Genomic DNA, 25,530 nt, shown 5'->3' with positions numbered 1-25,530 from the left:
TGCGTAAGGAATGGCGAGTCCTGGTGCGATGTCATAAGGAGGCACACTCGGTCCTCCGACGTGTTGTGACTGGGCACCAGGCCAGAGACAAAAGGTTTCCAGTATCCCAGAAGTACAGTGTGCTTCACCGCTTCGGAGTGGGGTTTTGCTCTGGGAAAACGTGGATTGTTTTCTGTGAAAACCGTTGGGTCAGCTCCTGGTGCGGTGATGATCCTTATCGGGAATGGATGTGATCCCAAACGTGCTGGTTTGTTCAAGTAGTTATAGTTAAATGATGGTATAGTGAAGAAACATAATTTTATTTTAAATAAAAATGTTTTCCTTGCTATTTTTATGATGATTCATAGGAAGATGCATAAATCTGGTCTGTTAATTATTTAAATAAGCTCTTCAGCTGAATGGCAGCTTGAAGCAATATCCTGATGCAATGGTGTAGCTTTGCCCGTGTCAATGAGATTGGACACTGCAACACTCGGTAGGAATTCGTGGGTGTTAACTGAGCCAGTTTTATGGTCTTCAAAAAGACCATAAAGCCAGCTTTATGATCCAAAAGCAGCATTGCTTTTCTGATAAGCCAGTGTGTCCAAAAAATCCCTGTGTAGTGCATACCTGGAATTCAAATGAGCCAGCTGCTGAGCCAGCACAGCAGGGCTTGTGGAAGTACATTTCATAAAAGCCTCTCACAGGCTTTTGGCTTCTCCCCCCCCCACACACCCCTTTTTCAGTTTAAAGAAAAAAGTCAGAAAAAAAGCTTGAAATAAATCTTTAAAGAGAGTATTTAGGAGGGGACTGTCTGTTTGGCTGGGTTATTCCAAAGGCTTTACAGCACAAACAGGATAGGAATTCTGAAATGTAGAGTATATACCTTTCTGTACAGAGTAAATCAGAGCAGATTTTAAAGGATATGTAAACAAGCATGACTTGTGAGCCAGGGGGTCCTTCTGACGGAAAATTGCTGTCCTCCTTCGCAGTGAAGAAAAGCGCTCTGTTTGTTCCCAAATGGTAAGGAAGAGGCCTTCCAGCTGCTTCGTCGCATGTATTAACACCAAGATCTTCCATTCCCACTCTGTAACCTTATGTGAGAGCTCACAAGCTCTGGCAAAAAAAGAGCAAACTTGCCTTCTTGGAGAAAGGGGAAAGAAATCTCTTGAGGTCAGCTGTAGTCTTCTGCATGAGTTTTCTTCCCAGTCTTTTCCTGATCCACAGTTTCGAGCTCTACAAAAGCTTTCAAATTCTCTTCTTACTTAGGATCAGTTTCATCCTGTTGAGGTGTTTTATAGTTTCTGCAGCTCCAAAGCAGACATCAGAGACACTTAAGTCTAGTTTAACGTCAGGATTTTTTTATTCTGATGATGGGATAGTTTGCTGATGGAAGGCGACTCCTCATCACAGGTGGCTGGGAAAGCTGGAGGGACAGGTTCTCAGTTCTGCTGCCTCAGCCACTTCGTCACGGAGCATCTCTCACAGAGGAGCCCTCTTGTCACTTTGGAGCTAAACAGTGTCTCCTTTTAGCATGTACTAACTACACTTTTTAATTAACTTCTAATTTGGCTAAATTGCTGCATGGTTGCACTGGTTTGAGGGAAAGTGGAGTCTCTGTCAGGAGTTCGTCTGCTGATTTCAGATTCTCTCTCTACAACATAGGCCCCTCTGTTTTCAAAATAAGTTTGCCAAATCCTGTTTTCTTAGTGTTTTTAGCATTCGTCTCATTCACAGAAATGTTTTAGTAAGAATCAGCTAGATAAAAAACCAGCTTCTTCCACCATGTGGACCTTTCTGAAAGTCGTAAGTTGCTAAAATAGGGCATTACGATGAGATGTGCCAACTACCTGTAGGAAGAGGATGCTACAGCCCAGCACCAGTTGTTTCACATTTGCTTTTTTCTCATTGTGAAATTTAGATTAAATGACTCTGGTTTTGCTGTCTCTTAGATTGGATTATGGACAGAATTAGTTTCTAAAAGTCATCTCATTGACAGAGCAGTTTCTGTGATTCAACGTGTAGTATGTATTTGGTAGGTCCTTTTCAGAACAAACAAAACTCTCCCCTGATCGAGCAGTTAAGGAACCTGACATATCAAACCTCAGTAGTGCTTTGTTGTAAGGCTGGCAATTTCATTTAATCCTGTCCTGATGGTCTGCAGTGCTGGGTCTGTGTGATACCTTCTCTGTTCCTCCTCCTCCTCCTCCTCCCAGCTGTCGCACCCAGCTCCTGCAGAGAGAGTAGGCAGAGCCCGGCTCTGTGAAGGCAGCCAGGCGTGCTTATGAAGTCACCGGTCCCCATCATTTTCGTGGTAGCACAGTTGCAGTGGTGTCTCTCTCTGCCAGGGTCCCTCGAAAAGGTAGCTGTGGTTGCCATGGGTATGAAGGGAACGATGAGTTTGTTTTCTTGTGCTGCAAACAGCGTCAAAACAGTGTTGGGATAAATTTAACTTTTCAATGCAGGCAGCTACGAAAATGTCATTTATATACACAAAGTAAAGTTGGAAAAAGCAAATATTAAAAAGGTTTCCTAGCGACACTTCTTTGTATTTTGCTTCTATTGGGAAAGTAAGTTAAGGGCAGTTGGATTCTTTACTGTTTCAAGTACCTTGTTTTTCATCCTTGACAGAACTAAAATGCAAATATTAGTTGAACTTGATTTCTTTTAATTAATGTGTGTTGTTAAAATTTTGCGGGAATGTTGATAGTAATTTCATGTTTTGCTTCCCTCATCCACGCTGGCACATTACCTAAATGTTTTTCAAGCCAGCTTCATCATAAACCACTCCTTATGCTCAAAGCAAGTGGTTTTATTACCCACATATAATGGAATGACGATATTCCACTTGATGGCTGCGAGAGTCAGCCTTTTGCTGTAGGTGAACCTCATTCTTGTCTTACTGGTTCTTTTTTCGCCTTAAAGAACAGGCCTCAGTAACTTCTGTTTTTTTCACAAAACAGCATTACTTTACGCACAGCAGAAACAAGGTTATGGGGTTGGTGAGGGGGGCACGCCTCTCTTTTTTTTTGCTGTTGTGTCCTGTACTCATTGTCCATGTAGCAGGTACTTCTCAGAGCTCTTGAAAGAACTTAATACCTTGCTGCTTTTTTTTTTTGTTTGTTTGGGTTTTTTTGTTAAGACAATGCCTGTATCACTCACAAAATAACTTACAAAAGAAATACTCTAATCAGCTTGTTTTCTAACCAGCCTTATTTTCTCTTAAATCTGTAATTCTGATGTAATGTCCTGAGTGAATGCAGATCATGTTAAACATATTCTGCTACGCATTACTGTTGTGCAATAAAATGGTGGTGCTGAATTTCTTCTTCCTTCTACCACAGATCATCACTGCAAGTTTTGTTGGGTTTTTTTTAATTACTTTGATAGCATTTACAGAGACATAAGGAAGCAAAAAACACAACCTGTTCTATACATTAAATTAAAAATAAGAATTAGGATGTCTGATTTGTGTCTGTAAAGAGTTATGGGCTATTGTTTAACACTTTTGTGTTAAAGGAATCATACGAGTTACCTTACTTTGTCTTCTGTGTGCTTAATATGTTGCATCTCTATTTGGCTGGCATTTTCTTTCTTACCTGTATGGGAATAAAGAAGGGATGTTTTGATGACAGTTGACTGAAAAAAAATACAGAAAGAGTTGTCTGTGTAACAAAAAACATTTTTTACTAAAATAGAGTTTTCAGGCTCTGAACAAGGCCTTGAATGTTTTCTACGTGGGATGAGACTGCCTTGATCACACAGTCTCCCTTCAGTTGTTTTAACTTCGATTTGATGCGAAATCGTGGTTTAAGAACTATACGTAATTCTTGCCATTCATTTAATGAAGTAACGCTTCAATATTTTAAATCTCAAGGACAATGAATAGGCATATGGTCTTTATTTTTGCTGAATCCAACTAAATATATTGTTGCCATCTTAGCTGACAGACATTTCTGTAGCAAAAAATGAAGTGACTTTCTCAGTGCAGGTGCAAATTGTGAAACACCCACAACCTTCCCAAAGTTAAAATGTATTTGACCTTTATCTAACAAACACATAAGTATATTACACAAACTGATAGGTTTATTGTCCCTTATGGAAACTGAACTTGCTAAGCTCCTGATGTGAAGAAACAACTGGCATTGAGGCAATTCCATTTCCATCTCTATCTTTTGAATATTAAACTTGACACTCAGCTGTCATCCATCGTGCCCAGCAGAGAGTAGAAGGAAGCCTCGCTGCAGTTGTCAGTCAGCAGACTCTGAGTCAGCATGCATAATACACAAATAGTTGCTGAATTTTTTTTCAACTTGTTATACTAAGACCAAATGCGAAACTGAAGGACAAAGTTCCTCCTTTGGTCTTCACTCCTACACATACTTTGTGTTCACTGACATTATCAGATGATATGTCTGATTTCCCTGATTGCGGAAGGTCTGGTTAAGATCTATGGAACAGTGAATCGTCGGGAGGGGAATGCAACAATAGCTGGATCATCTGGGCAAATGGCTTAGCACCAGGACAGACTGCAAGAGAGAATGATCACATAAACTTCTCTGTCCAGATGGGACATTCCGTGTTCAGAGGTGGCTCTGGGAGTGATGGAGCTGCTGTAGCAAAACCCTGGAACTCTCCTCAAGAGCCAAAGCTAAAGCAGTAATATAATTCCTCTAACAAAAAGGAAAAGGACACCTAAGTTTTTGACTAAGTTGAAAGCTTCGTTAGAAATGTATATTTTAGGAGACTATAGCAAATTTTTGTTGAAAAACATCTGAAACTTCCAAATCTTACTCAAAAGACAGAGATTACGGATTTGGAAATGGCTCTGCAGTACTTAGTCTCTTCCTCTTTTTATTAAGTTCAGTTCCTCAGACAGCTGTAATCTCCCTTGGTACATCACAGCCAAGGACTCACTGAATGCAGTATGTTTACACAGCAAGTAGGAAAACCAAAACAGAAATCCTGATGATCCTTAAAAGGAAAATTAAAATAAGAAAACATTTTTACATACAGCTTGTAACTTTTCCTAGTTAAAATTCTAGGGCATTTTTCAACAAAAACCCCTTTTTATTAAAGGAAGAAGAAAAAAAAATCACTCTCCTGACATTTGTTTGACTAAACTTTGTTTATTCATCAAGTTGACCTAATGTCAAAAAACTTGAAAATTCAGCAAATTGCTTAGCCTGATTTCCATAAATATTGTCTAAGGAAAGGCAGCTCATTTGCATGCTGATCTTGTTTTTCATTCTGCTCTGTTGCTATGAACCCCTGAATTATACCACAGGCTGCATGTTCTTTGTCTTGTTGAAGTCCAGACCATCACCTTTCTTGAAGCTCGTCAGATCTAACAAGGGTTAAAGCATCATTTCAGTAGTATGCAGCTTTGTATATTCAAAAGTTGTAGTGCAAATGAAAATGCTTGCTCTTTATTAGTTATGCCAACACTTGGGAAAGAGCTGGTGGCAAAGATTTGCACTGCTGCTCATCTCGCAAGAGATTCAGATGACTTCTCCAGACAAATTGTTACCCAGAATGACCTTATTACATGGCTGGACAAATTGTTACCCAGAATGACCTTATTACATAGCAGTCACAGGAAATGTTTTTGTATTCAAAACAGAATACAGGACAACATGACTAATTGTGTTGATAGAGTGGCATAATGCTCACTGTAAAATAATGACTCCCTTGGATACCAGGGAGCACGTTAATTAGGGGAATGATGAGTCTTTGTAAAATCAGATGCAAAAAAACAAACATCTTTTTTCTTATATTAAAAAATTAAGGCAATGCAATAGACCTTAAGGCATTTTTGTTGCATTTGCTGGGAAATCTTTCTATATGATGCTCTTATATGGAGATTTGAACAGCAGGTTCTGTTTTCATAACTTTCTGCCAAACCATAACAATGTCAATTGGCAGTAACGGTATTTGGCCCTCTGTACCCTGATGTATTGTAAATCTGTTATTTTCATATAAATAGATTTCTTGCCCTACAAATTAGATTAGAATCTGATCCTGAATTTGAAGGTCATTTTGTCTCATTTGTTAAGGAATAAAAGAACCCAGAGTGGTTTATGTTACAATTGTATGTAGTGTGGAAGAGCAAAACCCCAGTAGGTTTTGGCGTTTTCTTTACAGAAACCATACCCATCCTGGTCCCTGGAAAATATTAAATCTAAATTTGAGAATTGTAGATTATTCTTGTGTTAGTAATTCCATGAAAAAAATAGGATATCAAACCATGCAAGTTGAATGTTTACCTCACTGAGAAGCAAATTATCAGTAAAGAAAGCAAACAAGTTAGTCTTATTTGTTTCAAATAATTCTCAATGGTAAATAAAAACTTATTTCCAATATTAAGTTGAGGCTTGATTGCTATGACAGAGGTAGTTATTCTCATGGTTTTGGGACACAAAATGGAAAGAAAAAGTGTTAAAATGTAGAAGAGACAGAACTCTTGGTGGCACGCTTGGGATCAGAAGTGGTGGACCATGAAAGGATAGTCAGGACTAGGAGGTCACCCATAAAATAACAGCTCCTGGTGTTCAGTTGTTGTCCCAGGCTGCTGTGTCTCCTGTATCTTCCGCTGGTTGCTGTAAGGTTAGACTTGCTCCCCAGCACTCGCTGGGTAAACGGTGGTTTGCTACAGCTGAGTCTCTCATATAAATGAGTTAGATGGTAAAGATGTTGTCAGTGGTTTGGTCTGGATAATCAGTCTTAACTGATAAGGGACACTGTTTGGGAGTAAAACCAGAAGACTGTTGGGTTCTCCCTTCCTCCTTTGCTTTCCTTTTCCATGCTGGTCCATTAATTCTCTTTTGTAAGACACAAAACAAGGCAGATCCTTCTCCACTATGGTGCTGCAGGTGAACTCCACTTTGCTTTGTTTATAGCAGGTGTCAAAACTCATTGCTTTGGCTTGCCCAGTCCCACCTCATCAAAATAAGATTGATTGCTGCTTAGAAGCATCACTTTGCAAGTGATGGTTACAAATCTCTTTATGCTGACATACCTGTGGGCAGTGACTCTTTTCGTCTTATCCAAACCCACAGTTGTTTCACTGCTGCCTTCTCCTCCTTGTTTGTTGATTGATAGCCACATATTGTGAATTTCTGTATTGTGCGTGTTCAAAATTGTGTGGAAGAAGGATGATCTTTATAATGTTTGTACAATGCATTAAAATACACTATTCTGGATCCTTGCCTGAATTACCAAGTGCCCCTACCTTAAAAATGGCAGGCATTTAGTTGATAGAAAACCCTGGTTGCTTTTAGCCTGACTGCTACCCTTGACAGCAGGTATAAATATTGTAGGTGGTTTGAGTACTCCAATGCACAGAACTTGTTTGTAGCTGGCTCTTAAACACTGTAGCAGCAGATGTGCTGGAATATTATTAAAGAAATGATTGGGAAACTAGTGAAAAAAATAGTGAGTCACGTTAGATTCATTACAAAAGTGATGTCACATCAGGCCTCTGTTACTGGACCTGATGTTACTTTGAAAGTCAGAATAATCCATTTCTTAGCTCCAATTTCTACGTTAAATTGGTCTGATAAATATTCTACCTGGCATTGGAAGTTTCAGATGTTGCTAGCCGGTTTTAATATTCATCTGTACACTCCCTTAGCTGCCTATGTCTCACCTAAAATAAGAGATGATTAAGAACAGACATTTAGAAGGATGTGGCTAATTTTCTTATATTCATAACGTTTCATGAGAGAATATTCCTTTGATTTTGTAAGAGGGGTTGCAAAGTTGAGGATCATATTTCTGAAACTGAGGATGCAAGAATCTCTGTTTTCTATCCACGGGCTCCCTCTCCTGGTTTGGAAAGTGCTTGGCGCCAGGAGCTTGATTAATACAGAAGGCAGGTGAAAGTTATTTGCAAATTGATTTAATCATGACATAGTGCCAACAGTGTCTCCTAGCTTCTTCTTCTATGTTTAATCAGAGAATTGTGCTCTCCCTAATAGCAATAATGAAATGAATATGGGTGTTGTGATGAATCAGGGTTGCAGGGCCAGGTTTATCTTATTCAAATGCCGATTAAGACATGTTTCACAAGCACTGAAGGCAATGCCCTACAAACAATATTTACAAATAAAATCAGTGAACTTGCATATCCAAATAACTGCATGAACGTGTACAGTCTAATTGCACTGATACTGTCATCTTTGTTTCTCTGACACCTTGGTGCTCTGCTTTCACCTCCTACTGATCAGACTAAATCTAAATTGGTCTATTTGCTTATTGTATTCAATGGTGGGGAAAGATCATCTTTGCATTAATGTTCTTAGATTAGAAACACATTAGTATTGTAAATTGCTTAACAAATTTGAGGCCCTAGAGTCATAAAGCACACTTTGTAATTAAGAATTCTATCTATTTAAGAGATCACTTACTTTTGCCTCAAGTTTTTAAGCTAATTTCTAAATTTTATGAAATAAATTTCTGGCAGAGCAGAAGAGAAATTTTTTTGTGTTTTAGCTTCCCAGTCTTGCTTCTAAGAATTTTTTTAAGCTTGAATTTATTGACATGAACAAATGTTTACATAGATTAAGAAGCACAACAAATATTCTAGAGTGGTCCTTCCTTTAATGTTCTTAATGCATATGTATATTGCAGCAGACACAACAAAAAAATCTCTTCAGCTCCAAATGATGGGGAACAGATGTCTTGTAGCCTGCCCTGAAGTGTCATATACCTTCACATACTTGGACCAAAGTTTTTTCACACTAACCTTGTGCTTGTTTTGTGCCGATGTAAGTGACCACAGAATATCACAGTGACTCAAGGTATGCAGGTCCAAAAGATTTATTCAGGAGATCTGCAGTGCAGGTAGGGGCAGGGCTAGCAAGGGGTTTTGTACATTTACGACAATGCAAACCAGGCACCAGACTGGTGTGAAATGCTTTCACTTTAGAATATCAGTCTTTTATTCCAGGGCCTGTGTTTATGACAAATATTGAAAACACTCCCTAGCATTTTCATTCATGTTAGAAACTGGGTATAAATTTGTAACAAGAAAGATCCCGCTAGTGAAATATCAAATTCCACAACTCATTCAGAAATGCATTTCTAGAGCTGCTAATTTAGGTGTTCCTCTTGGCTCCACTTAAAGCAAACAGTTATGTCTTAAGAAGCAAAACCAGGTTTGGGAGAACTCATTACAGCAGTTCTCTCAATTTACTTATTATTTGTGCCAAAGACACAGGCGGTGAACTTTGCGTGTGAGCAGAGGGTATAAGATGCACGTGAGAAGTGTTAAAAATTTTACTGCTGAAAGTTGGTCTGGTTTATGCTCCAAGGAGGAGGACAGTTGAAGTAAACAGAAACAAAGCATAATGCTTGAGTCAATAAAGTCCGTATTTCCTAAAAATATACTATTTTTAATGTGTACTACATCCACATAAAATGACAACTGTTCACTGTGCATTCTTGTTCATGCCATGCTCTTGGTCATCTGCTTCACCATCTATGCAAATTTTCTGTCATAGCATCTATTGGGTACCTGTTAATCTTATTTAAGTTTACAGGGGTTTAAATTATTTCTAAGCTAAAATATCTAGCCTCTGTAAAACTAGCACTCTGAGATATGCAAGTAGCTTGACACTTGTCATTGGAAAGTAGCTTTCACATATATTGGTTAAATAGGCAATTGGACAGGAACAGAGTACCGTTATGTGCTTTACTGACTCCACTGGTACCTTGAAACCACAGTAATCATTAAACTTTTTGTACCCCCTTTCTGCCCTGCTTCCCCCAGTAGTTAAGCCTATTAAAGTTTAGATTGTAAGGTACATTGAGCTCTTCGGAGGAGTGGCTTTATGCAATGCTGTGACTTGTTACATCTTTTCCATTAAAGCAATGTGTGTTTTTTTTCTTTTCTTTTTTTTCCTCTCTCTTTTTGTGCACAGGTACTTGGAACACCAAACGAAGATACGTGGCCTGGAGTCCACTCTTTACCACATTTCAAACCAGGTAGGTCAAAGTGCCAAGTTCATCCAAATTCTCCTCCTGGAAGAACAGGACACAGAAAATTACATCCCACCCACAAGCTTCAAAATGACCTGGTATGCAGTGCATGAACCATAATGCACTTTTTCTAGCTTCTTACTTTTTGTTGTGCTCAGGGTGGGTTTTTTCGTTTTGTTTAATTTCTTTGCTTTCTTTTGCATTTTTTCCTGTTTATGTACAGTATGAGCCCTCAGCTGCTTACATTCCTCAGCCACTGAGTATCGTACCTTTCTGATTGCTGGTAGGCTGATTCCCAGTCAGCATTACTTTTCTGCAGACCACCATAAACTTTGAGGAATACTAGAGGAAACTAAAAAGTAGAGAAAAATACTTTGTGAAAGCTGAAGTTACTGCCAGATCATCTGTCAGTACCTTTCTACAGAGGCTCAATTTTTTAATGTGCATTGTACTTGAAGTTGTCATATTCTACAACCATTCTTGAAAAGCTGTTTCACCATCTGATACCTTTGTGTAAGAGGAAGCAGTTTGTTCCCCAGAGACTAGAAGTACATGGTCAGCTTCATTATGCTATATATATGTTTATGCATTTAAATGTACTATATGTAGTCTTGTGAACTTTTGAGTGGGGATCTTAGAAATACTGTTTTTTAAACATGCCAAGCGGGCGAATGAGTAGGAGATGTGATGTCTGGTGGGGGTGATGAAATACTGGAACTGGTTTTCCAGAGAGGTTTGACATCACCATCCTGTTAAGAATTGATATGACAGGGCCTGAGCAGCCTGAACTCACTGGACCTGCTGTGAGTCGGTTTGGTCGAGATGGTAAAGAGGTTACTACATGCTTTCAGCTGAAGCACTTAATTGGCTCCCAGTATATTTTACTAGGATGAGCCTTCAGTTTATAACCATATGGCTAAAGGCTGGAAGTGAGTGACAGAATTGACCTGGCAATCCAATTTCAGATGTTTTCCTCCTTGCAGGCCTAAGGTCTCTCAGTAAGCTCCCGGTTCTGCTTTAGTGCAGATGATAGTCCCTTCAGCTTTAGTCATAAACTGTGACAACCTGGCATCCTATGTCATTTAAATCTAATTTCCAAGTCATCTTATAGGTTGGACTTGAAGATGCCCTTGTCATTCCAGCCTGTCTTACTGGTCAGACCTGCAGGATCATAGTGGCTGCTTTGGGGCAGCAAAGAGGCAGGAGACGGGGCAGAGGAGTTGAAAAGAACAAAGAGATCTAGGCAGCTCTCAAAATAAGAGAAATAAATATATCGTAAGGCTTACCCTGACAGTAACACAAAGCCTTGAGAAAAAGGAAGGCAGACAGCTTTCTTGCACATTGCTTTTCAGTCTCAGTCCTAGTGCTGTCTTACTTATTGCTGTATAGTGAAATGACTCTCTAGTGAATTGGTAGAGAGAACTGTTTTAACAAGTATAGTTTTTCACTGAAATACTAAGAATACAACGGTATTCTTCCCCAAACTGGTGTGTCGTTAAGTTTGCAAGCTTCTGTGTTTCTCATTCTTGGTACTGATTAAAAGGTGAGCATATACACAGAATCCTTACAAAAAGATAGTGGTTTTTAACAGCATTCCAAAGACATTGTTATTATGCAAGAATAGTAAATGGCAGGAGAAAACCTGGAGATGTTAGTGAGCGCTCCATGGGTTTGTTCTTGTTTTTATTCTTCTGTGTGACAGAGAAAAGTTTTGAACAGTAGATGGCAGCCAAGAAATTTCCTGGTTTGTTTTTTCTGTTTGGCTTCCGAGTGTGTTAAGGGACGTGGGTTTATTACCACAGAAGAACATCAGCAAATAAATCCACAGTAGGCACTTCATTAAATCTAATTTTTATACAGGCATTGTGTTAGACTTGCTTTTATTTTCTCCATCCCAGAGTATGGATTTTGTTAGCTGTGAATACATGATAGTTATACAAATGCAGAATGGGGAGAGGAGAAAAGATGCCTCCAAGACATCTTGGTCGCTCAATATTTTCACCCTTTCTGCGTGGTGTGCTTTTTGCTCTCTCAGATCCTTTCCACCTCTGTGAAGCATGTAGATTTGCAAGTCAGAGTAATTATTATCCTAGCTGGCAATTATTTAATCTTTCTAGGGCCTGTTAATGCAAAGCTCTGAGCTCCTTAATTCCCATATGCTGTGGAGGTCTGAGAGCACTCCAAAGGAAAAAGCCCTCTTCTGTACACATACTATGCTCTGCACTCCCTTTGTACCACCCCATATCCTTCATGGCCTTGGTAAAAGGAGTTTTTTTGTCTTACGGTACTTTATTTGCTGATTTTAGAAATTAATCGAGTAATTGGACTTTATGCTGGTAAAGTGTGGAATGGTTAAAGCAGCAAAACATGCAACCTCAGGGATCATACTGGGGTACCAGCATGTAAAGCAGGCTCTGCACAAAGTGCTCTGACCTGCGGGCTAGGCTGGACTTACACAATTTGCTCGTGCCTTTAGGGTCATTGGAGCTGTTCAGTCATGGATCTCTGTCGCTTCCTAAAGAAATGTTTTCCTTCATGCCATTCTGTGCACAGAAGTTTTCTAGCTGTGGCAGGGCTGCATTGTCCCCTTCCGCAGATGCTCAGCCAGCCATGCTCCCCTCCCCTGACATTGTTGTTACACCCTAAAGAACATTTCCTCAGCGTATGAGACTGAAAGACTCTTTTTTTCCTGACTAACTTTTTGGAGGAAAAAATGGAGGTTAATGCTTAGGGGTTTTCTTAGATTAATACATTTAGGATGACTTAAACTTTTCCTTTCCTTAGCAGGAGAATGTAGGAGGGAACCTGAAGTGTCTTGCCAAATCTGAACCAATTCCATTATTCTTTAAGATATGTGATATTACTGCATTTAAATACAGATGATATGGGGTTAAGTAACTCCTGTGCTTTGCATGTCTTTAAGACCAATAGCTGCAAACAGTAAGTGTGATAAATTGAGAAGTGCAGAGAGCACTGGTGATGAGGATATCAACATCCATTCAGGCAAGGTTTTGATGCTGTAGACTTGAGTTGTGTAAACATGAAACAATGGGATTTGAACAGAAAGTCTCAGTAATAAACAGTTACTATAGTTAAAAAAATGCTGGGCACATTAAATGACTGTGGACTTGGGAAGGCTGTTGAGAGTAGAAACAAAATTTCATTGTATTTCTTGTTTGCATACAGACTTAAATGACTAATTTTCATGCTGTGATTTCATAGGGCACGGTCCTGTGCTGCAGAGAGCTAATCACAGTTTACTAGGACAAACACGGCTGAAAAACATGGCATTAGTCTCCTCTCCACTGGAGTGACCAAGGGTCTGATTATTATGGAAAGTAGCCAGTGCATAAACAACGATGATCTCTGACTTCTTAATATGCGGGAACATTTCTGCAGCTGAATAAGAAATGTGTTCCTAAGGCTAGCTGTGGGTGGCTCTACATCTTCTAAACCCCTAACTTCACTGATTTTAACAGCCTGTGATTGTGAAAATAAAACAATCGTAATTTGCTTTCCCATTAAAAAAGTGAGAAAGCAACTTGTATTTTATCTGCCTGCTTTGAGATCTTTGATTACTCTCCATCTTACAAATACTCTAAGTAGTATGTGAGATATTTGAAGCTAAAAGTTGGCCTGTTCTTTGAGCTTTCTCAGTGCCTCAGCCTCGGTCCTCTCAGTTTGTGTTTGCAGATGTATAAACATGTACAGACTGACATGGGCACACATCTTGCAAAGTAAATTACTTAAGGATGATCTAAAAACTGCATTTGAAAATCCTGAAATACTTCAGAAGTATTTTGGTAACTTCAGGTTACCTCTGTGATTCACTTTGAAGCTGTTATGATTGCTATAGTCTTGGGCGGGTCTTCCTGTACCCACATATCACCAAAGCTAGCCAGCCATTCAGGATCACTGTGAAAGTAAATTATCTGCCCTCAAATAAGAAGGCAGTTTGAGGAAATTGAATATAGTTGTTGTTTCGATAAAATCTTGAGATTTCATCCAGCTTAGAAGCCCCATGTCACAGGTTATTGGACAGAGACACTGTACATTATGACCATGACCCTCTGACACATGGCTTGGTGAACGTGTTTTCACTATTTATTCTTTTGTTTCAATAGTTTAAGAAATGTGGATTTTCTTCACTAAAACAGGTCCAACCACTGATTCTATTACTGGACCAGTATCTCCAAGAACGAAATGAAAGCAGGCATCTGCTGTGTCTCATCTCCATGAGTGGAGATGGAGCAGTATTCCAAAACAGGCTGCTTCCTTACCAATCTCAACTCTTCCTGATTTTTGTGTATTATTCTCTCCATCGTCATTAAATCTCCCATTTTTCTTAGTCTGGAGTCTTACCTTCCTTTCTCCTCCAGCCATTTCTCCTGGGATCAGAGCCCTGTCCAAGTAATTGAGCAAGATAAGCCTTTCATATCAACACCTACAATTCAGTTTTCATTTTTCCTACATTCTCAATTATTTTTTGGGACTGATGCTGCATAAACTCCATCCTAAGAAGTTAATTAGAGATTTATCAGAAAGTACTGTCAGTGAGCAATGTGGGAGAAGGTAGGATATGGTCACAACAGCAGATAAATAAGGCAATGGTGTCCATGAAGAGATGGTAATAGTCAAGAAGAAATAACTTGTAAGGAAGGTGGAGAAAACATGAGAATGCTTTGTAACGTTCACTGTGCCTCAGTTTCTTTACAACACTGTTTCTAGGTGATAGATAGTTAAGTATTTAATCTTGGGCTGATGGTGTGGGACCCTGAACCTCGCTATGTTCAACAGACAATCAGATATAATATAAAGTAATACACCTGAAAAGGTGACTTTATGAGACAATGGAAACATCTGCTGAGCACAGATTTTTAAAAGAGAATCTCTAAAGTCAGGATGAAGAGAGTTAAGAGAAAGAGACACTCCTTAAGGAGAAAGCAGAAGACAAAACAGAAACTAGAGCAAGAAAACAGCATTTGTAGGAAATACTGCATAACACAGAGTTTGCCAGAGATTGACAGATACTTCATGGATTTATTAAAAAATCCCAAGTTTGTGACTGACAAAACCACTGCAGAGCTGGTGTTCTGACTTGGGAATTCTGTTTTGCTTCCCAGGTGATCAATAAATACAGATTTGGTTTAGAAATGCATCTTAACAGCTGATTGATAGCCAAGTTTTTTCAAAGGATTAAGTCTTCATTTAGAGTAGGGCTGGACTGAGAGAATAAACTCCTTTGGCAGAAACCTGTGGAAATACTGTATATGAGGACACACGGCTCTTCAGACTTTCATGACAGTTTTTCCTATAGAGTTTCACCAAAGCCTGTCAACGGTTTGTTACACACTGAATCAATATCTTGTTTGTTTACAGCTACACTGATGCCAGCGAATGTTCCCAGATGATGTGGGAGTCTCTGCTGTTGAAACTGTTAGAGCAGCCTCTGGCAGGCCTTTAGCTCGTGGCAACTAGCACTTCCAAACAATTAATTCCTGAGAATGGTTTGGGCGTTCATGTGGGCTGGGGACCACTCCCAGTAAGAAGAAGGAATTTCCCACCTCCTGTATTGGAGTTTGGAGGTGGAAGAAGCCTGGAGAATAGAAGGCTCTGGGGAGACCTAATTGTGGCCTTCCAGTACCTGAAGGGGCCTACAGGAAAGCCGGTGAGGGACCGTTTATGAGGGAGTGTAGTGACAGGACAAGGGGTAATCAGTTTAAACTGAAAGAGGGTAGATTTAGATTAGATATTAGGAAGAAATTCTTCACTATGAGGGTGGGGAGGCACTGGAACAGGTTGCCCAGAGAAGCTGTGGATGCCCCCTCCCTGGAAGTGTTCAAGGCCAGGTTGGATGAGGCTTTGGGCAACGTGGTCTAGTGGAGGGTGTCCCTGCCCATGGCAGGGGGGTTGGAATAGATGGTCTTTGAGGTCCCTTCCAACCCAAACCATTCTATGATTCTAAGAGTGCTGCAGTGGTACAGACACACGACAGTGATGGTGTCTCAGCCAGACAACAGTCCCAAGTACACTCAACTGACTGGTAGAGTTGTAGTCTTCAGGAATCTGAGTACTTGAAGAAAGGAGAGAGGGGGATTTGTAAAGAAGAATTAATTTCAAACTTTTCTCCCTCTTTTTTAGTTTGGGGAATATGGTAATATTCAGTGGTTCCTCAAGACTCTGGTATCCACAACCCAAGGGAACATAGTTGTCAGTATTTTACCATCCTTTGAATAAAATTGACTGAAACTGAAAAGTTAAAGTAACTATTGTATATGCCAGGGAGCCAGTGTGAGCACTGCTAAAAGGCAGAACCATTTAATATAAAAGTCCAGTGCTTTAAATGATGCTGACTATTAAAACTACATTTTCAATTCATGCTCAGTAGAGAGTCTAGTAAACAGCATCTGTCCTTCCTCTTTGCACAGCCTGTGGTCTCTAAAGCAGGTGCTTTTGGACAGGAGGGGAGGGGATGGGGATGGAGGGTGGGGAATTGAAGTCATTTTTCTCAAGACATTTGGCATATAAAAAAGCAAAGTTTAACTCATTATTATGGTAAAACTCCAGTTGTGATTGGACTTCAGTAAAAACTCTGATTGCACATTAGTGCTGCAAATAGTGCTTGAAAAGTTTGCTTGTCAGCATGGATGCTTGTCTTTATATCTTTAGCTAACATAATTTAAATATTTTTAGGATTGAATCTTTAATAAGAATAGCATATGAGTCTTACATATCACAATACAGCATTAGTCACTTTAGACTTTTAATTTAAATGTAAAGAAAACCCATTTAAAGAAATCATGCATTAGACTTTTCAAAATATTAAGTATGATGATGTTTAAATATTTGCATTTAAGCTAATCACATTTGGTTTTAAATAGAGAAGAACATTAATCAAGGAATGCATATTAGCTGGCATGTTTTGATTAACAACATAAAAAAATGCCTTGAAGTCAAACTGCATTTTAAGTTCTTTGGTTTAGACTAGAAGCCGATTATCAACAGTGCTAAAAAGGAGCTAAAAAATCAAAATGTAGTCTGCTTCTAATTCCTTATGTAGCTTTTCTTGCCTATTCTAGGTCCTTTCAAGGCAAACGTGGCAAAGGTATAATAGTTCATGTGTTTTTCTGACTGATAAAAGAGAAAAAACCCTCATCTTGTTTTATGTTACTTAAAATGCAAGTGCTTATTTTTTCAGTTCTCACAGCAGACCAGTAGTTCCTTCAGTGGTCTGCTAATAAGCTCACTAGTGAGTTCTGCTGAAATTCGCTCCTGTTTGAACCTGCCCTTGATGCAGGGCTGTCAGATGGAGCGTGTTTATCAGGCAGATAATGATGTTTGCAGTGGAGAGCATGTAGGTATATATGTGGGCACACAAGTGAGTATGCATATGTAAGCGTAGAATGGTTGTCTAAAGAAAATAAAAAATAGAAATACTGTCTATTTCTATAAGAAATACCATCATTTCTAAGACCACTTAATACAACTGGGTGTAATGGATGAGCTTTCTGGCACAGGCTTTTTTTTCCCGCTAAGTCTTCAAGCTGAGTACAGTTTGGGAGCAGTTGTTCTAAGAACATAATTTTTTTGATGCATCAGGTTTGTCAAATCAACCAGCTCAAGAAATTTCCTCCCTGTCTTCCCTCTGGTTGCTCATGTCTGCTTCCATTTCGCAGTTGTTGTTCCAATATTTGTGGATGCTACTGTTTGTGAAACACAGTCATAGAAACTTCCTTGGGATACAAGACATTAAGTTGTGTTGCAAGGTCTCAGGCAAAGAGTAACTCAAATCCATTTACTGCTGCAAGAATGTTTGTGTAACTGCGTCATTCAGCATATGAGTGGGTCGTGTTTAGTGCCCACAGAACAGTGAATCTTGGCTCCGAGGCTGGGCTCCTGAAGGTGTGGATGTAATATATTAGCCTACTCCTGTTCTATACTCTTTTGAAATCTTGACAGTAAATGGTATGCTACAGGAAGATCATGCACTTGGTATTTCTTTCCAGTAAGGAATATGCGTACTGTATGCTTGCTCTCATATATGTGGTTCTGTGTAGGGATCTCTCTACACAGCACTTAACTAATCAAGATTTGGCTAACTTGACCTTCTAAGAAGCAATTGGTAAACACTTGGAAGTGCTGTAGAATTTAAACAAAACCAAAAATCTCCTTTTGTTTCACATAAGCACAAATCACCTTTGACTAAAAGGTGAAACACAGCACCCACGTGAAAAGCCAGCTCTTAACAGTGAGACCTGGTTGCTAGTGAGGATGATGACTGTATATTTGAGATAAAAATGCAGAGGATCAAATTTTGTTTCCCGAATTTGTTCCCAAAAGATTTGCAAATATTTAAGTGTTTGCATAAAGGAAATTAAAATCACACTTTTTACTTTAAATTTCAGATGAGCTTACTGTGTCGATCTAGCAGTGTTTTTATTCAAAATAAGCACATTTAATAATAATAATCTGAAAAGATTTGAACTCTGGTATATATACTCACAATTTGAAGTATAAAAATTCAAAATATATCTGAGATCAAATCTTGATCTGTAAATGTACAGTTTTTCAGGTTTCTTTAATCTCAGCATTGATGAGAGTGAGCAGCTGCCTCAGCAAGACGGTGTGCCTCACATTGCTGACAGTGGCTTGCGTGCGCTGGAGGATGGTTGTGTGGCTGGCTGATGATGTCAGCATCTGCATGAAATTCTTGCTTGTGCCTGTTGGCCTTTCAGTTCTGAGGGAGGGGTAGTAAGTTTTCGCTACACAGGGTTTCTTCCACAAGGTTGGACTGAGATTTGGATCACCTGTGCTGCTGCCTTTTGTAATGTATTTCAGGCAGATTTCTTTTTTGGGGGAAGCCTTCATGGTAATTCTGCAGTATTCCCAGGATCTCTCACACTGTCAAGATCTACCGACTGATATTACTATTTTTTATGATCAAATCAGTGGGAGCATCTGAAAAACAAATAACAAAGCTATATGCTTGAAAGTATCATAAAATGTAATTCCATGTAGTTGGTCAGTCAGATATATACAGCTTTAGATTTGGTTGTATTAAATCCATCTAGCAATAAAGGACAGAGGCATTCGTACAGGTGTGTGAGGGTCATTCACTCCAAAAATTAACTCCAAAGCAAACTTGGGGATGTAATTGTGAGACTGAATTCCAGTTCTGTCATTAATCAGACACAAGCAGGAGACCATGAGATAAAAGTTGGGAGGTTAAGTTACCTGGGTTTTTTTGCCTGTGTTGTGCCTGCAAGATTGGTGTTTGCAGATATGTGATATTGTGGTTCTCAGTTCAGGACTTAAAAAACTGGATCATGATGGAGAAGCTCAAGGACAAGATTATTGTAGCTTCTCTGTTCTGGCAACTCTGAAATCAAAATCAGCTGGTTTTGTTATTCTGTTTTTTAGTCTCTAAAGGATTAATTCAGGAAAGTTTTAGGACCTGGCATGTACACAAGGCTGGGCTTAATTACCACAGTAGTCCCATCTAGTTCTACTGTCAATGAAAGTTAACAAGACTCTGTTTGGAGGCATGACCACAAAACTGTGTAGAAAAATGTAAGCTCTATTTTATTGATAGGTGGTTTCTTTCCTTAAAAAGAATTTAAAGCAAGGAGCCTCTAATCTGCCTGGAGTAGAGAGGAAGGAGTTGATACCAATAGTTAGGAGAACCATGATCTGCAGTCACACAGCATATAAATGGAGTTTGAAATAAAGGAGTTGGGACTAACATTTGCCTCTCTGTAGACAGGGTTTCACCCTGTACATGTTTTCCCCTTAGTTTTCCCTCTCCCTGCACGATAAATATGGTGTATAAGGTACTTATTTAATATGAAGCTTAGAGTAGAGCAGTAGAGTGAGTAAAGAAGGAAGATCCCTTTGAGAAGTCTGTTAATTTTGCTTATGCATGTCCCTTATAACAGCATTTACATAACTGGTTCCAGTGTATCACTTTTTGAGTAAAAACCTCATCTGGCATAGCAATAGTTTTTCAGTTTCTTGCAGAACTGAAACAGATCTTTGGACATAAGGCCTTCAGGCAATTTGGCCAAGTGGTTGACTCTGTGTTTTCCTCCCACAGTGAAAATACCTTAAATTGCTTAAAGTAAACCTCTGACAGTCCAGTCAAGAAAATATGTTGTATATGATACTTCTCGACTGTTTTAAGTGGATGTAGCTCTGCTGAAGTCAGTGTGGCTGTGCCAGTTTGAACCAGCTCAGTATCTGACCAAAACATATTGCAGAATGACAGATAAAATCAAAATCTGTCTTTCCCCGGGTCTAGGTTAGCTTTTCAGCAATGCTTCAAGTCAGTTCAGTTCTCTTTCCACCCAGCACTTTTCTGCACCAGAATAGATTAATGTGCAAATCTGCACTTTATTAGCTGGACTCCCATGTGTATCTCAGACTTGTTGTTGCGCAGCACTGTCTAGCTGCATCTTATTTTTCAGTCATTTGTCATAAATGAATGGACAGTGTTATGGTTGTACTATTTACTTATAAAGTACAGAAAGTCTTTACTTTCTTCCAGTTTTTATGGCTAAGTATCTGCTTTCATATATGTTTTTAATTCACATTGGTAAATTGAAATTTAAGGGTGAGCTCAGGTCCTGCTGAGGCCAATGCAACTTGGCTATTAACCTTACTGGAGTTCATGCTTTTCCTCTGGAGAGCAGAAGCTGAATTAGTAAACAACAGGTAGAATATTAATCGGAATGTTCCTCTCCCTTGTAAGTTTGAGTCATACGCTTAATGCCAATTCGATGTTTGAACTACTTAACTACAGAACATGTACTTCAGTACTGATTTTTTATTTGTGCTATCGGATAGTAAGACATAATCACAGGCACTGACCCAGTGCCACGTTACTGGTACTGAACCATGGCTGCATCTAATAATGATCCTGACTTTGCCCATTTGATTTAAAGACCTGCCCCGAGGCATTGGCACATCTGTAGTGAATGCATTGCATGCAATGTATAATGGAGATAAAAAGAAACTGGCACTTCCTATAGTTTTAATCTGGATGCCTCAGGTGTGATAAGTTATTTTGTTGTAATATGCGCACACAGGAATTGTAAGGAAATCTCTTCACTTGCTGCTCTCGGTGTGAACGTACCCAGCAAATTCTTTTCCCCATCTTTAACCCTTGCATTCTGCACTCATTGCAGTATCAAGACTTAACAGAAAATAGAGAAAAAAACTACTACAATGGCTTAAATTGCTTTTCATTTTTATAGTAGCCAAGCTACTAAGTGCCTGGGATAACTGACTTCATCAGTACTTGGAAAGTACTTTAGAGCTTCTAATTTACAAAATTTAGGATAATGTCAGTAGTGTGATATTCAATCTAAACGCTTCTCAAGTTCACACTAAGCAATGTGGTAGCATTTTCAACAATGAGGCATATCAGAAGTGAGTTCAAATATGTTAAGAAATGTGCACATAATTGACAATAAGAATATTTTATTTGGGGGCATATATTTACGGAGCAATATATTTTCTGTTAGTAAAATGTACCACATGACCTATAATTTATTTCTTACCATATCCTAATCCTAACAACAAAGTAAGGTTTATAACACAGTCTAATATAGTTAATAAAAGTTCAACCTAATAATTTTAGTTTATTGAGAACTGTGTAATGATAGCACATCTGAGAGTTGTCTCTTTTCTTAGCTAAACATCTTAATTCTGACAGAGAAGTCAGCTAGGTGCTACTCTAATGGTCATCTACAGTAGTCAAATATTTCCCAAGTGCAGAAACGTTTTGTTGGTAACACACAAAAAAACCCTGAACAAAAAACCCACAAAAAAACCTTTCAAACTTTTGTTTCATATGTTCATCTACATCTAAAAGTCTTTAACAGTATGACTATGCAGTTAGCATTTGGTGGTTTTTACTAAGTTATGTGAGTAAATTTAGATACAGTATTACATAAGTGATATTTATAATTTGTATTGGTGCTAAAACTAGTTATAGTCATGTAGCTTCCAGTTTCCAATACACCTGTCATACATATCTGAGGGAGTGATTTCATTGCTTTAACTGCATCAGTATAGTTAAAGCAACAAAATTTGTACCTGTGAAGTGGCCCTCAGACACACTTTGCAGGTCTACCACTTACTGAAAACTTCCGATAGTGACGTCAACAAGAGTTGAACTTTCTGCATATGTCTTTTTAGTTAAATAAGGAAAAAAAAAAAAGAAAATAGTTATAAGAAGCAAAATCATTCACAGTGATGCTAGGATTTCATATATGCTATAGCATTGGCATCTTTAGACCTGACTATGAATGAAGTATATATGACAACTTTAGAACTGAAATAAGCAAAGTATAAAAATACAGGAATTTGAACACAACCCCTCCCAAGTTACATTTACAGTTGTTTTGCACAGTAAGATGCATGCATGTGTGTGCATATATATATAAAATACTGTTGTAACTGTACAGTGTGCCTATTAAACCTCATGCTTATGGGTGGAGAGGAAGCAAAATTAATTTTTGAGGTTTTATGGAGTATTTTGTAAGTTTAGGACTTCTTCACATTACACCAGAATAGTTGGCCAGGGCCAGTACCAGTCTACACAGTAGGATTTTAGTGCGATGAGGCTTCATGGAAAATGTTATTCTGTTCTCCAGCTGGATTGCATTTGTTTCTTCCTGAGAGGCACTTAGCTCCTGTTCAAAGAAAGCTCATCGCTTCTGCGGCAGCTTTCATAGCATCTTCCTCTGCCAACTAGAGTACTACTGCACAGCAAGCATCTTGTTGGATATGAGAGGGAAAGTACTTATATCTGAACTTAAGAATTTAATGTTTGAGTAAATAAACTGTCATTGTACTTGTTACTTCTGCTCATTATTTATATGTGTTCTTTAGAAAATGGACTCATGTGGCCATCATGTTTTGCGTGTCCCTGTGTGTCACACAGACCCACACTTACTCTTATGCCTCCTGAGAAGCATAAAAACATGACGGTGAGGTCACAGATAATTGTATTTGTGATGAAGAAAAAAAAAAATACTGCATTTCAGGCTTCATTTTTCCCTAGCAGTCAAAAACCACTGTACAAATAATTGTAAAAATTTCCATTTCTGGTGATGCTGCAGTAAATGAGCTTTAGGTCATGATGGTTTGCTTTGTTTCGTTTGTTTGTTCTAACGAGTTGGGGTCTTTTTTGGGGTTTTGGTGTTTTGGAGGGTTTTTTCTCCCTGTTTGTATGGCAATTTGCTCCTATGCTGGTTTTCTTTCCCTGTCTTGGGACTTGAGCTGCAGTAGTTACGTAGAAGTGATGAAATGATGAAAATTGACAGTAGATAAATATGTTTGGAAAAAAATCCTGGTTTGAGCATAAATAATTGAATGTGCCTCTTCTTTTTCTTACAGAACGGTTTACACAGTACAGCCCTAAAAACCTTAGACAAGCATGGAATAAGTAAGTCTTTTTTTTTTAATGTAATTACTCTTTTGACTCTTCAAGGATATGATTAATGCCAAGCTGAAGTTATCATAGTTAACTTAAAATGGCTCTATCCTTTTTAATTACAGTACAAATGCGGAATTACTGAAGTATTATTCTTTCCTGCTTCTGTCAGTTTTGAATGTTTTTGAATTGCCAATTGCCTGTAAATAGGGAGAAACTGTATAGCATCATATTTTCTTCTTGGGGATGTCAGTTGGGAAGTGTATTGAGCTCCTTGAGAGATGCTGTGTTACTGCTTTGGGCCATCAGTTTTGAATCTTGTTTTCTCTGTTCCACTATAACAAATAAGAGACTTCTAAATAGTGTGTTTCTAATCAACTTTTGAGTGTTGTTTCCACATAATCATCCCCTGTTGCCATGTCCATCTGGCCATAGCTGTGAGCTGATGACCATACTGTTGTATATTTTAATTACCATGACTGAAAAAAGTCAATGTGAATTATGTGAATTTGCCTCCTTTTTTTTTTTTTTTTTCCTTTTAATATTTCCTGAATTTTGTCACATTTACATCATATGGGCACTGATCTAAAGGTATTGTGCTCAAAATCCAGAAGGGCTGCCTAGTCAGCCAGGCATGCCTAACCAATCATCTGTGTAAAGTTTACTAGAAGATTTCTCAACACATGAAGAAACTTTATAGACAGGATATTTGGGCAGCACTGTGTTGAGTGATTATCATCTTTTATATTTTGAAGAAAACATACACAGTTTGAGTCGGATGAGCAGGATAACAGCTATGTCAACAACTTGTCTTACCAGAAAAATTGTTAAAATTTTTCTCCACTTTCTTTTGACGAAAATTTTTTTGCAACAAGGCTAAGCCTTTGCTACACCAGCATTGCTGTTTTCTTTCTGATACTCATTCCAAATTTTATTGTTGGCACCAACTGGCTGTCTTGTTGGTAGATTGCCAAGGAGTTCAAGAGATAAATCAGCAGGGGACTGAAGCATCTCCTCCTCTAAGTTCACACTGAAGTTGAAGATACGAAATGTTTTGGTGAAGGAACTTCCTTGTTATAAGGAAAAAAGTTACCAATAGAGTAGAAGTCCAAATCCTTTTTCAATATCCTAATTTATTAGCAGTGGAGTGTGTCCACAGCTCTAAAATTCATAGCATGGTCACTTGCCCAAGATGTGATGAGGTTTATGCTCACTTTGCCATTCTATTATTTCTTCTCCATCTGCTCCTTTCCAAATCAATTTAATCCAGTGTTTTGGACTGAAGCACAAAGGCATTTTTCATTTAAAACCAACCAACCAACTTTTGAAATTGTGGTTAACTGAGGGAGGAGAAATCTCTTAATGTAACAGGATCGTAGTTAAAATTAGGTGTTAGTCGTTGGATGTGATACATCAATGTTCATCCTTTGATACAGAAATACAGGTTCTGACACGCCAGGCATCTTTCATGACCCTGTAGCTCACTCAGCATTACTGCTGGATCCTCCGTGGCTAGGAGTAACTTTCTGATTCCTGCAACGAGACGCATAAAGCTGGCACTGAAGCCAGTGCAGGCCTTCACAAGGGTCAAGTGTCACCTGCCTGAGTTAATTGACTTTCAACAGTCTATTGAAAAGTTCCTGGCTTGTCCAGTTCAGACTGGGAGCCTAATTTGGTGGTTTTCATGGAAGAGTCCATCTCCTGTTAATTCTAGAGGGAGGAATAGGAATATTAGCTTCACTTATAGTTGGGTTTTGTGAATATCTCAAACAGTTTTGCTAGTTCTGGTGATCCTTGCAGGCATCTTGCAATGTTTGACTCTACCTCAGTCTTACTGCTTGGAGTAGTGTAATTCCCTGAAAGTCGCAGCTTTCATTTTAAAAAGTAAGTCACTAGAATTGTCTATATTCTGTCATTTAACAATGAATTAAACTTGCTAGTTCATTTTTTCTTTGAAAGTAGTTAATGAAATCCAAAAGCTTGGAAGAAGCAATTATATTGCAACATAGGCAATTAGATCTGGATTGGGAAAGAGGGACAAGGAAACTAATACTGATGTGAATGTGTTTGCTTGGGGGCATATATATATGCATAAGTAATGTGAATAGATACTGGCACGCTATTCCATCCAT

The 25,530-nt window shown here is 38.7% G+C and overlaps 1 protein-coding gene across 6 annotated transcripts in view; it reads left to right on the top strand.

Moving 5' to 3' along the window:
* CDK14 (cyclin dependent kinase 14) overlaps window positions 1-25,530 on the top strand; it is a 322,044-nt gene that overhangs the window by 204,926 nt on the left and 91,588 nt on the right. For all 6 annotated transcript variants that reach the window (XM_054815554.1, XM_054815552.1, XM_054815558.1 and 3 more), the window contains 2 exons: window positions 9,903-9,966; window positions 23,362-23,410. In XM_054815554.1, coding sequence (XP_054671529.1) covers window positions 9,903-9,966; window positions 23,362-23,410 — 113 coding nt within the window. The remainder of the gene's footprint in view (window positions 1-9,902; window positions 9,967-23,361; window positions 23,411-25,530) is intronic.

This window comes from Grus americana, chromosome 2 (genome assembly GCF_028858705.1).
Source record: "Grus americana isolate bGruAme1 chromosome 2, bGruAme1.mat, whole genome shotgun sequence".
NCBI lineage: Eukaryota > Metazoa > Chordata > Aves > Gruiformes > Gruidae > Grus > Grus americana.
Note: the sequence above shows the minus strand (reverse complement) of the source record. Positions and strands in the feature narration are given on the sequence as shown.